This window comes from Rhinopithecus bieti, unplaced genomic scaffold (assembly GCF_001698545.2).
Source record: "Rhinopithecus bieti isolate Rb0 unplaced genomic scaffold, ASM169854v2 scaffold_25396, whole genome shotgun sequence".
Taxonomy (NCBI): domain Eukaryota; kingdom Metazoa; phylum Chordata; class Mammalia; order Primates; family Cercopithecidae; genus Rhinopithecus; species Rhinopithecus bieti.
Window position 1 is genome coordinate 2,369,703 of NW_016812016.1, and position 16,762 is coordinate 2,386,464.

Below are 16,762 nucleotides of genomic sequence, written 5' to 3' on the forward strand. Positions count from 1 at the left end.
ATCAACATACAAAAATCAGGTGCATTTCGGCCGGGCGCGGTGGCTCAAGCCTGTAATCCCAGCACTTAGGGAGGCCGAGACGGGCAGATCACGAGGTCAGGAGATTGAGACCATCCTGGCTAACACGGTGAAACCCTGTCTCTACTAAAAAAAAATACAAAAAGTAGCTGGGCAAAGTGGCGGGTGCCTGTAGTCGCAGCTACTCGGGAGGCTGAGGCAGGAGAATGGCGTGAACCCGGGAGGCGGAGCTTGCAGTGAGCTGAGATCCAGCCACTGCACTCCAGCCTGGGCGACAGAGCGAGACTCCGTCTCAGAAAAAAAAAAAAAAAAAAAAAAAAAAAAATCAGGTGCATTTCTATGCACTAGCAATGAATATCTGAAAATGAAATAAAGAAAACTATACATTTATAGTAGCATCAAAAATAATAAAATACTTAGGAATATATTAAACCAAGGCAGTGAAACATCTGTATATGAAAACTGCAAAGCATTGATGGGAAAATGATTTAAGACACAAATAAATGTAAAGGTATTCCATACCTATGAATCAAAAGAATTAATATTGTTAAAATGCCCAAATACCTAAAACAATCTATACATTCAGTGTAATCCCTATCACAATTTCAAGGGCATTTTTCACATAAAATGAGAAAACAATCCTAACACTCATATGGAAATACAAAATATCCCAAATAGCCAAACCTTTTTTTTCTTTTTTGCTTCACACTTACTGACATCACACTTACTGATTTCAAACTACATTACAAAGCTATAGTAATCAAAACAGTATGGTACTGGCACAGCAACAGACACACAGACCAATAGAACAGAATTGAGAAGCCCAGAAATAAACCCATGCATACAAAGTCAACTAATACTTGACAAGGTAGTCAAGAACACAGAACGGCAAAAGGATAGTCTCTTTAATAACTGATGCTGGGAAAACTGGATACCCAGATAGAAAAGAATAAAATTATACCTCTGTCTTATACCACTCACAGAAATTAACTTGAAATAGATTAAAAACTTAAATGTAAGACCTGAAACTGTAAAACTCATATAGAAGACATAGGAAAAAAGCTTCTTGATATTGGTCTTGGCAATGATTTTTTGGATATGACATCAAAAGCACAAGTGACAAAAGCAAAAATAAATAAACAGATTTTCTAAATAAACTAAAAAGCTTCTGCACAGAAAAGGAAATAATCAACAAAGTGAAAAGGCAACACATAAAATGGGAGAAAATATTTGTAAACCATATATGTGATAAGGGGTTAATATCCCAAACATATAAGAATTATAATAAAACAGATTATCTGATTTAAAAAAGAAAATCTGAATAGTCAAAAAGTAAGTAAAGAGTTTGAGTCAGTAATCAAAAACTTCTCAACAAGGAAAAGTCCAGGGCCAGATTAATTTGCTGGTGAATTATACCAAACATTTAAAGAAGAATTAATGCCAATCTTACTCAAACTCTTTCAAAAAAATTGAAGAGAAGGGAAGACTTCCAAATTCACTTCATGAGGCCAGCATTATGTTGATATCGAGACCTGAATAGACATTTTTCCAAAGAAGACTTATGAATGGCCAATAGGTATGCTGAACATTACTAATCATCAGGGAACTGGAAATCAAAATCACAATTAGATATGACCTCACGCTTGTTAGGAAGACTTTTTTCAAAAAGGCAAGAAAGAGCTAACAAGTGTTGGTGAGGGTGTGGAAAAAAGGGAACCTACACTGTTGACAGAAATGTAAATGAGTACAGCATTATGGAAAATAGTATCGAGGTTCCTCAAAAACTTAAAAATAGGATTACCAAACGATCCAGCCATCCCACTTCTGGCTAGATATCTGAAGGAAGGAAAACCAGTAGCTTGATGTCTGTACTCTCATGTTCATTGCAGCATTATTCATAATATCCAGGACACAGAAACAACCTAAGTGCCCATAGATGCATAAATAAATAGAGAAAAATGTGACACACACACATACACACACACACATATATCTCACATTTGCATACATGTGTACAATGCAATATATATGTATAATGGAATATTACTCAGTCATAAAAAAGAGGAAATCCTGCCATTTGTGACAACATGGATGAAACTCGAGGGCATTATGCTGAGTGAAATAAGACAAAGACAAACACTGTGTGATTTCATTTATATGAGGAATCTTAAAAGTTAAAAAAAAAAAAAAAAAAAGACTTCTATCCTGAGCTCTACGCTTGGAATGAGCCCAGCAGTGGCTTTGTCTGTCTTCCTCAGTTTTAGTGCTAGTGTCTATATAATTTCTGGCACATAGAACATGTGCATTAAAAACATTTGTTGAACGTATGAATAAAACCATTTACAACTTTCTTAGTTATGCAATGTGCGGTAGGGTAATGGTGGACTGATGTGCTAGCAAGGATCCCTCTGCTAGTCATTAGAGGTAGCAGAAAAAAAAATAACTTTACTCAATTATATCACTTGTAATCATGTTTCCATTTTCTAGTCTCAGTGTAGTAGTTTTCATTGTGAAATAAATACTATATTTCCTAATATAAAGTACACTGCTTTCACATCTTAACATCTTTGAAATAGTGAATTGTTACAAAATTTTTGTTGGTCAGGACATGATGATACAATTTATCATACCCATATAGGCATTAGCATCAAAACCAAAAGTACTCAAACTTGCAGAATGAGTTTCAACGACTTGGGTTAAAATCTCTGAAAAATAATAAATATGGAGGGAGTTGGTGAATCAGGAGTGTTTTAACAGCCTCTAAGTAGAAGCAAGCAAGAAAAAATAGGCTAACTTTATATGATAGCAAGACAGACTTAAGTCTTAAGAGACTTACAAGCCAATGAGTTTTAAATTCTTTATGAATTCTCTTAAATTCTGAACCATCAAAGATATTGCAAGAGGACAATATTGCATAATAAAATCAGATATTGATGACTTTGATTGAAAGTGATTTAGAAGTAGGACCCTGAATCTGAAGTTTTAGCAATACTGTAACTAATTCCTTTAGCCTAAAATTTTCTTTCTATGTATTCTCAAGGGTGATATATGAAAAAGTTCTACATCTTGTTCAAAGAGTTTTTTAAAACATATAAAATAAAAATCCTAAATGATAAATTATTGTGTCTTACTTTAATAAGCAAGATTTTAGAAAATTTATGAATAATACATAAAATAATGGCACATCTTACAATTGAGGCATCTTAGAAGTACACCTTCATCTATAGTGTGGGTACAACTATATTAGATGTAGAATAGCAGTACTTGCCATAAAGCAATAGCAAGTAAACTACAACCTCAGATGAAATTGGAAGCTACTGCCCTACTCTGATACTATCTTAGTATTTTGTCACCGTCTATCAAATATATCAAATAGTGAACAATAACAAATAAGTGAGGTGGTAAACAGGTATAAAAGAGCAGTTTTAGGCTGGGCATGGTGGCTCACCCCTGTAATCCCAGCACTTTGGGAGGCTGAGGTGGGTGGATCATGAGGTCAAGAGATCGAGACCATCCTAGCCAACATGGTGAAACCCCATCTCTACTGAAAATACAAAAATTAGCCAGGCATGGTGGCACGCACCTGTAGTTCCAGCTACTTGGGAGGCTGAGGCAGGAGAATTGCTTGAATCCAGGAGGTGGAGGTTGCAATTGACTGAGATCGCGCCACTGCACTCCAGCCTGCCAATAGAGCAAGACTGTCCCCCCCCAAAAAAAAAGAAAAAAAAAAAAAGGCAGTTTTGCCTTCAGTATACTGTCAAGAAAAATTGTCTAAGACTTGACAATGGATAAAAGAGATCCCTGGATGTCACTGTGGTGGAAGGTTGGGTGTTGCCCTCCAGACTCTCTGGGATTATCTGGTTCTTGTAGTAATGAAAATGAGATTTGTTCATATCAATGAAAATGAATTTTGTCTGATAGAAAGAAAGGATATGTTGTATTGTCCTGTATGATATTAGCCAGTTTGGAAATTTTCAGTGCTCCTGAACTGTGTGTGTTTGTATGGATATATTCAGTGTTTCTGAATGTGTATATATTGTGGATCCATGTGTATATCCATATAGCCATAATTCAAAACCAATATACAGTCATGCATTGGTTAAGATGAAGATACATTCTGAGAAATACGTTGCTAGGTGATTTCATCATGCAAACATCATAGAGTGTACTTACACAAACCTTGATGGTATAGCCTACCACATACTGAGATTAGATGGTATAGTCTATTGCTCTTAGATTATAAACCTGTACAGCATGTTACTGTGCTGAAGACTGTGGATAATTATAACACAATGGTAAGTATTTGTGTCTAAACATATCTAAACGTAGAAAAGGTAAAGTAAAAATGTAGAATCCATAATCTTATGGGACCACCATGACATATATGGTCTGTTATTGATAAAAAGTCACTGTATAGTTCGGCAGAGAAGAATAACAAGTTCAACATTTAAAGACAGAATTCCACTTATGCGAGTGATCTTTTGTTTTTGCAAATTACTTTGATAAGCCATGTGGTTTGATAAGCCACATGGTTGTAGAATCATATAACTCAGGGCAAGACCAGAAGGACATAGGCATGATACAAAGTTAAACTGTAAATGAAACTGGAGTGTTAAGAAGGGCAAGAAATCAAGAAGACAAAGGGTGATACAGGATGTAGCTGGATGCTGGAGACTTAGAAGAGATGGTCTCTGAAAATTCCCCACATGGGCATGCACAAGTTAATAACAAGTTTTGATGCTAACATTCACTTAAACCCACACACATCCTTGAGTTTGTGGTACTGAACGGAGTGAAGGGATGAGAGGTGGTAGTGGTGTCTGAGTGGGAGCCATAGTGAGAACTAGAGACAGCTTAGGATAAAAAGGAAAGGCAAAGGCTGAAGTGAGAAGTCACCAGAGGCAGGAGCTTGGAGCCTGAGAGTAGAAGACATAAACCCGACAGCAAAGAATTCTCAGAGATATTGGAAGGGATCATAGATTTCTCCTAACATGAAAAATGGAGGTTCGGGGCAATATTTTTCGAAATCTTTAAACACAAGATGATTGCAGCAAGCTAGAGGATTTAAACAAATTCAAGAGGCCTGCATAACTTTCTTACTGGGTAGATACATATGAACTTTATACATGTATAATCTAACTTTACACACGTACACATGCATATATGCTATCCATACCAACATTATTATGGTAGCAGTGAATATACCTTTTATTCTTCTATATTTTTTAACTTTAAAATTATAGGTCAGTTATGCAGCATAATTTGAATGAACTGGTTCTATATGTTTACATTGCATAGATAGAGACATGTAGAAAACTTAAGCAATTTAGCTTAAAACTTTATAATTTTTATGTTCAAGATACTTAACCAATATGAGGAATTTCATTAGACACTAAAATATTCATAAAACCCAAACAAAGACCAACATTTTAAATTTAATGGATATCCTAAAACATAATTTTGGTTGTTGAATTCCAGATTCAAAATGTTATTAAAAAAGAAGAAAACAAATGGTAAAACTGCCCTAGAAAACTAAATAATGGTGCTACTACTATGAATAACAGGGCATTACTAAACTTGATTTCATTTGAAAAGAGATACAAAGACTTTCTGAAAGTAGAATGTTCCAGTAAGTTTGTTACTTAAGATGCAAGTGTATACAGTATTTTGCATGAATCAAAAATATGCCTAAGCAATGACTCTTTATAGCCAAGAACACAGCTTGTATATGAAGGCCCAAGTGTTAGGTATTCTATTCCCAGGGACATGTCCATTGTGCTATGGTGTAATACGCAGGTATTCTGTGTATGGCAACATTGCTAGTGCAAGGTCTGCTTTTCAAGGAGAGAAGAAAGGGCTCTGCCAGCGATGTAAGAATCCTATGAGAAATGGAAAACACCAAGGGCTATACAGGGGTCCTTTGTAGATGAGATAAACCTCTAATGGATTTGATTGGTAGAAGCAGAAGAGAAAGTCACTCACTTGCTATGTGTTCACTGAAAGATGAAATCGTAGCCAGAGGAGTTGCAAAAAAAGATGTTTCCCACATGGACTGAGAAAGATGGTGATGGAAATCCAGCTTGGTTCTGAGCGGAGTTTCTGTGTAAACCCACCTTGAGCTAAAAGGCATTCCCCTCCCTCCTTAAAGTATCTTCAGGGAGTAATTAGCTGTCCAATCATTGGTAAGCCCTAATATATTTGGGTGATTTTTTTTTTTGCCTGGCCTAGGGCACCTCTATATTTTTATCAATAGGGTACAATAACTAAAACTGAGGAAAACCTATGATTTCAGCTTTCAGCATGGCTGACCATTGGCTCCCATGCCATCACTCTTGTTGCATCAAAAATGTGGTCCTTCAGAGTTGGCCTTCTAAGAAAATTTATAAAACTGGAGAACCTTATAACTGCAATTTTGAGTTCATGCCCCTCATTATTACCCTAGAGACTGGGATTCTTCGAAGTTTAAGCATTGCCAGGAATCACACAGCCAGGGCTAGAAGCCATGGCTGTCTGTACACTACGTCTCAAGGTCATGCTGGTCAGACCACGCTTGGTTCAAAACATGAATCTACGAGCATGATACTTTACACTTGTCACTGGCTTGTGCTTAACTCTTTACTTGCACGCCTGCCCATATGCATCTTTTTCTAAGAAAACATTAAACCATAATATACTTTAAGTCTCTGTCAACATTTTGTTCAATCTTTGGTAAACAGACAAAGGATTACTATTCTACACTACACTTATTAATTGATATGAAAAATTATTGGGACCAAATGTATTCATTCTGTGTAACACTTAGAGAAAAAAAATCCAATATATATCATAAACATACATGAAAATTTTGTGAAATAATAACACAATGTGGATATAGTTAGGATTTCATGTCAAATATTTCTAAATTCACCTAAATAACAAATGTAAGAAAGATGTTTTAATGCTGACTTTATATTTTATACTAAAACATGAGATCCTTTTCAGAGGAGATCTTCTATAATATTACTTTCCTATTTGGTTATTAACCTAAATGATGTTATTCCACTGGATTTCATATGTGTTGCAGGTCCTGCTGGGAAATCATAAAACTGGGCTCATTTAGGAAGAGGCAATGTGGCTATATCAGAAAAGCTGCCATATGTGAAACCTCACTTTATGCCTGTTGAAATTTTTGTATTTCAGGTCTCCCAGGGACATGTCCATTGTGCTATTGTGTAATTTTATCAGCATGAACTTCTGCTGAATATTTTTCCTTCTTTTCAAAATCCATATTTTAGTAGAGCTAACTTCGAAACTTAATGTTGCAACATCTGTGCCCATACACCTGGGAGCCATAGAAGATGTATCCTGAAGATTATCTACATTTTCTAATCTTATAAAATGCTACAAAAGAGAAAAAGGTTATATATTTTTCCTGGTCTGGATTTTTTTTTAAAGGAATCACTTTCTGCCTCCTTAAAAGGATTCTTACAATAAAGGAGAACGAATACTTCTAAAGCTATAAAGAATATCTTTACAAATGTAATAAAATACTCATTTGTTTTGTTTACAGATAATTCTTAATACATATGTACAGCTTTCCATTAAGATACTATTTTGTGAATACAAAATCTGGAGCTATAGTCTCGAAATGTTTTCAAACAATACTTTTAATAACTAAATAAAAGAAAGTAAAACAATTGCTACTTTGAGTTTATTTACTACTTTTCTTTTGTGGATCTATCAACAGCTCAATGGTTTCTTTTTTAATAAAATAGAAGTTATGGTTTTATTTATTTCTCAAATGCAAGATTGAGATACTGACAAACAAGAACGTGTTTATGAATGGAGAGAAATGCCTTCCACCTGGCTTCCTTCTATTAGTTGTTTTATCTCTTTAGAATAAAATATGCAGCAATGTAAAGAGTGTAGAGCACATCAAAACTGCCTGCCTGAGATGGTGCTGCCAATCAAATGGGTAGAACCAGCTGTTCTGGTGAAGGATAATGTAGAATATGTGACTTTCTACAGATTCAAAATAGTGAAGAAGGATGATGAATAGACTTAGGGAAATCACATGTGGATTTTCTTGACTTTATCATCAATGTATCAAATTATGACGAATACTAAATACTTACGGAGTGCATTCTATGTGTCACACATTGTTTTAATTGCTTTGCACATTTTACTCATTACATTTTCACCATACATATATGTGACAGGTACTTTTGCCATCGTCATCTTACAGATGAAGAACCTGAAGCAGGTAGGATCAGTAACCTGTCCAAAGTCACCCAGCTTATCAATGATGGAGCAGAGCTACTGCAGAGCACCATGAGTCTACATTGCCTCCTTTTCCTATGAGTACTGTTCACATAGGGAACAAAATAGCTTTTCACTCTTATTTCGACGCAAAGTATAAGATGACAAATAGTTTTATAAAATATATTTTTAAAAATATTTCTATCTTCACTCCAATCTATTGGCTTCTTGCCCTGCATGCTGCCTTAATATTTACGGAGTGTTCATTCCTCTTGAGTTTTCAGAAATCATTATAATGCTCACTTATTTTTTAAAACAGTATAAAATTATTTCAAATTTAAACACCAGAAATATTCAAGGCAGGGCCAAGTGAAATATCTATGATAAAGATGGAAGAGAAAATGTGGTTAATTCAAGACTACCAGCATTGGTAATCATCTTACACTGAAAAGTCAAATTTTAACAAAGAGATTCAACCTCATAGTTGCTAAAAGCAAGGAGCAGAATTTCACCTTGCTTTCCCGCATGCTCTTCCACCATTATCAGAAAAAGATTGGCATATTTACAAGGAAGAGAGGAAAGGTGGGTATTTACTTCTTCAGTCATCAGAGTAGTGTTCAATGCTTGGGAAGGCTCTGGGAGAAGGGAAACATGTCAATGTGTGCTGAATGCCAGCTTTTTTCTTATAGGTCAAGTCAAAAAGAGAAAAATGTACAGCTGTTTGATGTTCCTCTTTACCATTTACATTTCTTGAAATGCAATAAACAAAGCAAACAATTTCTGCTAGAGAGAAATTAAGCTAACACGCACAGCATTGTCTATTTTACATTTTAAAACTGCAATTGAAGAGAGCAATACCATGTATCTGATTCTGAGTAAGGGTTGTATCAATTCTCAGTTATCAATATTAGACATGAAATAACTTCAAATATACCCTTTATTTGACTTGACAGGAATGTGGAGTCGTGAGTCTGAACTAGGATTTGCAATAGAGAAAAGTTTATTAGAGGCATAGACGTGGAAGAATATCGTACTGTAAATGCAGTCAAAATTTTAAAAGTGTCAAAATCTCTAACATGGTTTAGCAATTAAACTGTGTCAATGCCCTTGCCAAGAAGAGTTCATAATTGGGAAGCTGTAGTTGCTATTGACCTGATTTTACAATTGAGATCATGTCTGGGTTTTAATTTGGAAACAAAATTGATCACTGTGTTCTTTAAACAAGACCTGTCAAGTTATTACTCTGCAACTGCTTTGAAAATACATATTTATTTAAGAGCAGTATGATTTAGGATATACTGTAACAAAAATTATTTCATGAGCTTCTTTTAAGAGATTGCTTTATATTTAAATATTGAATTCTTTAAGTTCTTCAATTAATCCTGAATTACTCAGAATAATTTTAAAAGTATATTTTAAAATATTTCTATCTTCACTCCAATACGTTGGCTCCTTGCCCTGCATGCTGCCTTAATATTTACGGAGTGTTCATTCCTCTTGAGTTTTCAGAAATCATTATAATGCTACTTATTTTTTACAACAGTATTCAATATGATTGCATCCTAATATTATCAAACAAACTTGCAATTTACGTTCATATAACTTGCTTATTTTACATAAATTGTTTCTTTCATCACTAATATACGAAGGAAGACAGATGAAATCCATACAAAAAGGTCAGTCTATTTGCTTTAAAGCCATTTCAGACTTTTTATGAACTTTATCCCTCTAGCCCATAATTTTGATTTCTTATAGGCTTTCTCAATACTGTAATTTTAAAATTTAAATGGAATCTAAATGAATAACAAAACATCCCTATGCTATATGTAGCTGCTATAAGTCTTCCAAGTATCTTATTTTGCTACTTCTAGATTTTATTCTACTTTCAAAAGGAGATTTGGGGTTAAGGAAATGTTCATTTTCCCCCTTTACAAACTGTAATTGCATGAGAATAACTTGATGGTTGAATCCTAGGCAGAAATCCACAGAAACTTTCTATTCTTGATGGGTTAATTTAAGAGCAGTCCTACCTTTTTCACCTTCTTTTTCGTCTTGGTCATCTGTTAATGGAATCACTTCTGGTTTCTCCACAATCACCGCATCTTCTTGGTTTGATGCAAGTTCTAAAAAGAATGAGACAGACGCTCAGGGATGTTTTAGTTGGAATCACTGAGAGAATACAGAGACTATAGCATAGAAAGTTAGAGTTCTTTTCTCCCCCTTCAAGCTTCCATAGGTACACCAAGTTGAGCACTGTTGTTATCCTCCAGTAATCATTGCTTAAAACACACACACACGCCACTCACACACACAGGTATATACAGAAGTCATGGTTCACAGTTTCATCTCATTCTCTGGTAACAATATATTTTGGTTTCAGTACCTTCTGTTTCCATATATGAGCTCTGGGATTCTGTTTCAATTTTTATTTCATTCTTCGTTGAATCATTCTCTTGTCCTGTTCAAAACAGTGATTGAAAAATAAAAGAAATGTGATATGCATGACCACAGCTTTATTCCTGACCTTCAGAAACCATGCTTTAATCGTGCATGGAGAGATAGAGAACAGTTTTGAAACCAAAATGGAGGGCAAAGATACAATTTTTCTAATCGTCAGATTTACATCAATTATTTTCTGAGAAATATCCTGATAATTTAGGAAAAAATCTTTTTTTTTTTTTGGAAACTGATTTGAAACTGCCATACTTATATAGCTTATCAATGCACAGGATGTGGATAGAGGACACAACCTGGAAATTTTCAAATTTTACAATAATTTCTGGGCTGTATGGGTTAACTACACTTAATTTCCTTTTAAGATACAAATATTTCCCATAGTGAGGATTCGTAGAAAATGAAAACACTACTTGCACTTTCATTTTTCCATCAACAGAGCATAAAAAACTTGAGTCATGTGGGCACAAGGGAACTGGGGAGATAACAGCTCAGCCATTCTCTTAAGACACATACTAAATACAGCAAAGGTCAGGAGAGAATTCAGCCAACTCTTGATTACTCTTAGGTTGATTATCTAGTAATGGTTTTTCTTCCACACCCCTTGGCTTCTCCTCCTACCCTCCCCTGTGGAGTTTAAAACATTTAAGTGCTCATTAAGAGAGGAAATTGAAATCTGTCCATTTTGCCTTAGGCTAATGAAAGATTTTGTGCTGAGGATATTTACCTATGGAAATTTTTTTAAAAAATTCTAGAGCTAGGGTTGGTTATAGGTGCAAAGCAGATTGACAGAGTGTGGACTCTGCCTGAGTCCATCCCTGTGGTGGCATTATGGTTTCAACTTGTCTCTACTTCTTCCTATAAGAGGATTATATTTCCCTGTCTGTGACAGTGTGACATGCAGTGGCCCTTATGGGGCAAGTGTATGTTCCCACCACATTGACACAGGTCTGTTCATGTGACTTGTTTAGGAAGTGGCACTGGAACAGACATCATGCGTACTGCAACCAAGCAGAAGCCTTCAGATCTATTGTATGTTGCCTGCAGCTCTTTTGCTCCTAAAAGACCATGTTCCTTCATCTAGATCCTGAAGGGAAAGCACGTGGAACACAGTCAAGCAGGGCTAAAAAGAGACACAACCAGCCTTTGTTGTTGAGCCCCAGTGAGATTTTTGGAGTTATTTGTTACTGCCGCAAAGCTGACTTATATAACTGCTCATCTTACAGTCTCCTCTTTGATACAATTATTTTTAAACTGCCCATGATACTACGTCCCCTTGATTCATTCTCTGCTAGCAGCACCCAGATAAGGGAAAAATCATGCCTTTTGTGTGATATCCACTCCTCCTGAGCTCAGTTTTAATCCAAAGGATCCAATAAAATAATTAAAACTAAAGCATGTTTATCTATTTGATCATTGAATATAAAAACCTCAAGCGGGTTTTGATGATTTTCTTTCATCACTCCTGAAGTTCAATGAAATGCCATCTTCATGGTTCTGCAAAATATTTCGGTTTTCCCACTTTCTAGCCTCCTGCCTTCTTTCCTCACTTAGGGACATATCATCTGTCTCTTGGATCTTTCATTTTCTTCTCCTGTATTCTATTTTGTGATTTGCTCGCAGAAAGGCCTTTTAAAATTTGAACTTGATCAAGACCTTTCCACTTTTGAAAAACCCGTTCATCCTCATTCTTCCCCATTGCCACTCAAAGTTATAAGGTTAGCTGAGAGAAAGGACGAGAGAGAGAGAGAGAGAGAGAGAGAGAGAGCGAGAGAGAGAGACACCGAAGGTCAGGCGAGTAAGTTTATTAGCCTGCCCGGCTGCCCCACCAGGCAGAGGAGGCAGCCTTCAGCTTACAAAATGAGGCATTTATATGGTGGAGAGAGACCCTGGGGTTGTTTGTCGGTTAACTTTACCACATATCATCTCGTGAGCAGTTTACAATAAAGGAATTTACAAGAGCATGTAACTTAGGTTTATCCACGTTTCTTGCGATCTCTCCCATGCCACCCAGAGGGCTGTAAGCAAGTCTGGTGACCTTGCTTAGTGCCTAGATAAGGGTCCAGGAATGCAGTTGCATATTCAGGATAAGTTTCAGCTGCATTGTTCGGGGTGGAGGTGGCAGTCCTGGGGCAGCTTGTCCCTAACAAAAGTATGGTCCATGGACAAGCAACATTGGAATTACCTGAGAGCTTTTCAAAAATGCAGAATTTCAGGCCTCATCACAGACCTACGAAATCAGAGCCTGCACTGTATAACAAGATGTCCATGTGATTTGTATGCAAGTTAAAGCTTGAGAAGCACTGGCCTAGAAGATGTAAGTGAATCTGCAAATTATTGATCCCATAAAAAATGCCAGACTGTCCCCAGATACTTCACACGTATTATCTCTAATCATCACATTACCCCTGGAAAGTAAGTGCTGTGATCTCAGTTCTGCTTTCAAAAATCATAACCAGCTCTACCTGACTACAATCCCTCTTTTCTTTTTGTTTTGCCTGGAAATGTCTTTATTTTGCTTTTTAGCTTTTAAAATTGAGATCTACTTGCATACAGTAAAATGTACAAACCTTAAGTGTACATCTTTATGATGCTTTAGATATATACACATGGATTTTCCTGCGTCATTACCATCCAGATCAAAAGCGATTCTCATACCAGTGGCTTCCTCCTGTTCATACACCCACCAGGTAACAGTATGGTGTGTTTTAGAAATTCATTTAAATGTGACATGCACCATATGCTCTTTTGTATTTTAGGTTTTTTTTATAACTGTTGTCTGTGAAATTAATTCCAGTTGCTGTGTGCATCATCAAGTGTTCATTCTTTTTCATTGATATATACTATTCTACTGTCTGCATATACTATGTCATATGAGTGTTGAATTGTTTTCAATTTGGTGCTGTTATGAATAACACTGCTAAAATAAAATTGTTTGAATCTTTCTTTTGGCAACATATTGTAATAGACTCATATTCCTTGGGTATAAACCGAGTGACAGAGAACAAGTAGGTTATATAAGAGAGAATATATATGTTTAGCTTTACTAGATCCTGCAAAGCAGTGTTCTAAAGAATTTGTTCCGTTTCACACTTCCGCCAGAAATATATAAGGATTCCATCTGCATCCTTTATTCTTTAGATTGTGTCATGCTACTATGGGCCACAAAATATGCAGCAGAAAGCAATTTAAAATCTTTCACCTCAACCCAGTTTCCACCCTTATCACCTTTGGATACTATATAGAATGATGATGACTGAACTATTGGTTATTCATTCTACAATGTATTGAGTGCCACCAGTGGTAAATATGCCTGCTGCTGGAGTAGATCTTACGTAAGATAGATACAGTGCTTGTCCTCAGAAAGCATACAGTTGCTGGAACCAAGCATTATATGTGAAAAAAAGATCTTTCTATTAAGATATAAAACAATTTCCTCTTTCTACGGAAAAAATCACTTCGAGCAGATTTTTGGATTATGGGAAACTGTGTTGAATAAAGACTATATTAGACAACAAAATGAAGGCTGAAATACTCTCAGTAAATTAAATGAAACCAGGACATTTAACAAGGATTCATGTAAAAATTCGAAAATCGAGTTTATAAAATCAGTCTCAAGAACTGGGATGGGAGGACTTCAGCCTCATTTCTGATAAAACTAGGGCCATGGGTTTTGCATTTCAGATCTGCTACAGATAAGTCTGGACCACAGAATGACTGCATGGAGAGAAGGATTCTGTTATAGAAAGTAAAGGCAATATCTTTAATTAATCTCCTGGCAATGTCTTGCTTGGAGAGCCATTTCCCGCTATGCAAATAAAGAATGTACTTAAAAATTAAAACATAATATAATTATGCTGAGGGAAAATACTTTTGTAAAAGATATATTCAGAAAAACAAAAACTATAGAAAGTGTCTTTATATTTACCTGAAATATAAGAATTGGTGGGTAAGGAAATGAGAAGATTGAATGAATAGAAAATTGATGGAGACATTAAGAAACAAATAAATGTTTTAGATATCAAACTCGAGTTCACTAAGAAAGCAAGGGTAGTGAGCAAAATGAAACATGAAATGATGATAGATATAGAAAATAGAAAATAGCAATGAATTTCTAATTTAAGGATTACAGAAAGTCTAAACAGCAACATTTCATCAATCTGAAGGCAACCACTAAGTGACATATTATGAGGTTTAAAAAGATTGTAGAAGGTAAAATGCAATTTCACGTTTTTAAACTACATACACAGGACATGTGTCCTTATACACATTTATATTATCAGGGGCAAAAACTGAAAGGCTGTATCTCAAATGTGGTTGTTGAGATTTAAATTCATAGGATTTTGATTTTGCTAACCCGCATTTTATAACAATTGCATATTATATAATTTAATAATTATAATGAAACAATTTCAAAAATAGGGAAAAATATTGAGTGATAGCTTAGAAGAAAAAATTCTAGCTAAAACATATGTGTGTGTAAGTTAGGTGTCTAACCAAATTTAATTACTTTTTCTCAGTCTCTACTTGCACGCTAGAAATATTTGAGAAATAAAACTTTTAGGCAATTCTTGTTTCTGCTTAATGTCTCTCTTTTCTGTCTTTGGGCCAAATCACCTATCTTTCCCTGTGCTCTCTATATACCAACCTAATCATCATTTTCTAAATATATTACTTTATTTCTTGCCTTTGTACTTACTTAGCACATGTTCCCAATGGCTGAAATACCCTTTTTCTTCCTTTCCTACATGGAAAATTATCCTCATCTTTCACAGCTAAACTAGCAACTTAGTTTTTTTGTATAGCATTCTCGGAATCACTAGGCAGAATTAATCATTTTCATATCTTTGCTTGTTGAATTCTTTTGCCCATTCATCTATTTAGTATTATCCTGATCACACCGTGATGTAGTTGTGTCTGTGTTTGTCTCTCTTATCAGATTAAGAGAGAAATTTTGTTTTATTCATATTTTCCTTCCCAGCACCTATTTAATACGAAGTCATCAATCAATGTCTATTTCACTGGACCTCTATTAGAGTACTCATCAAGGTCTGTAAATAGTCATTAAGGACTATAACTTACTTTCTCTTGCATCCTTTAACAACAACATAGAGTCCTCTATGCTACTAAGCACTCTACACATTATATTTGTTACAGAGAACCCTGGAATGGGAATAAAGATAACTGGATGTTTTAGGCAAATCACAACCTTTTTGGCCTTTAATTTCATCATCTACTGAAAAGAAAAAAGGCTGTGGAACTAGATAATCTCCTAGGTTCATGGCTATGTCTTCAGATGAAGTTTCCAGTCACATTGACGTTTGTTTATTGGATGGCCAATACTGAGAGGGAACCTTCACTGTGATTGAGTGAGATTCATTCTCTATCACTGTTGATATAGGGAACTGGCCATTGCACCTAATCATCACACCAGGTCGCTGCAGGGACTTTTAACTCACTATTTGTGACCCGACTTTGTCTATACCATGAAGAGAAAGAGTAGAGCATCCAGAGAGGGGAAGTGGCCAAAATCTGTATTCCTGTGTGTCCCCTGGTCCCAGTGCTCCACTTGATAAATTTTCAGAGGAATTCAATCAAGAATGAGAAGGTCACCATTCAACAGAGCCTGGGCACTGCTGAAAAGATGGGCCTGCTTGAGGTGGCACCTGAGGCTGTTGATGAACACCAGGGAATGTCTGTGACCTGTAAAGCTTGACCCTTGACTTGGAGAATAAAGCGCTATTTCGAATTTTCTCTTCCTGGCCCTCTAAATGTCTCGCTTTCTCCTGATTTGTTTCACCTGTGTGCTTTACATATTTTGACAATCTTTCCTTGAAATAGAAATATATTTTTTTCTCATCTTTCTTAAATACAGTTAAAAATGTGGGAAGAAACAAAACAAGGTGCCTAGCTTTGAAAATGAGGCAGGCTTTGGCCTACTGCATAAAGACAAGGTATGCCTGAGTGCCTTGCGCTGCACCCAGGCCTGCTGTGTGTTAATGACTCCTCCGGGGCTTCCAGCCCATCTGCCTTTCTCCTCAGTGCATGCAGA

The 16,762-nt window shown here is 35.8% G+C and overlaps 1 protein-coding gene across 2 annotated transcripts in view; it reads right to left on the reverse strand.

Moving 5' to 3' along the window:
- The window catches only part of MACROD2 (mono-ADP ribosylhydrolase 2), a 161,957-nt gene that overhangs the window by 60,096 nt on the left and 85,099 nt on the right, over positions 1-16,762 (reverse strand). For both annotated transcript variants that reach the window (XM_017895522.1, XM_017895521.1), the window contains exons 5-6: positions 10,640-10,714; positions 10,287-10,379 (exon numbers count right to left, since the gene is read on the reverse strand). In XM_017895522.1, coding sequence (XP_017751011.1) covers positions 10,287-10,379; positions 10,640-10,714 — 168 coding nt within the window. The remainder of the gene's footprint in view (positions 1-10,286; positions 10,380-10,639; positions 10,715-16,762) is intronic.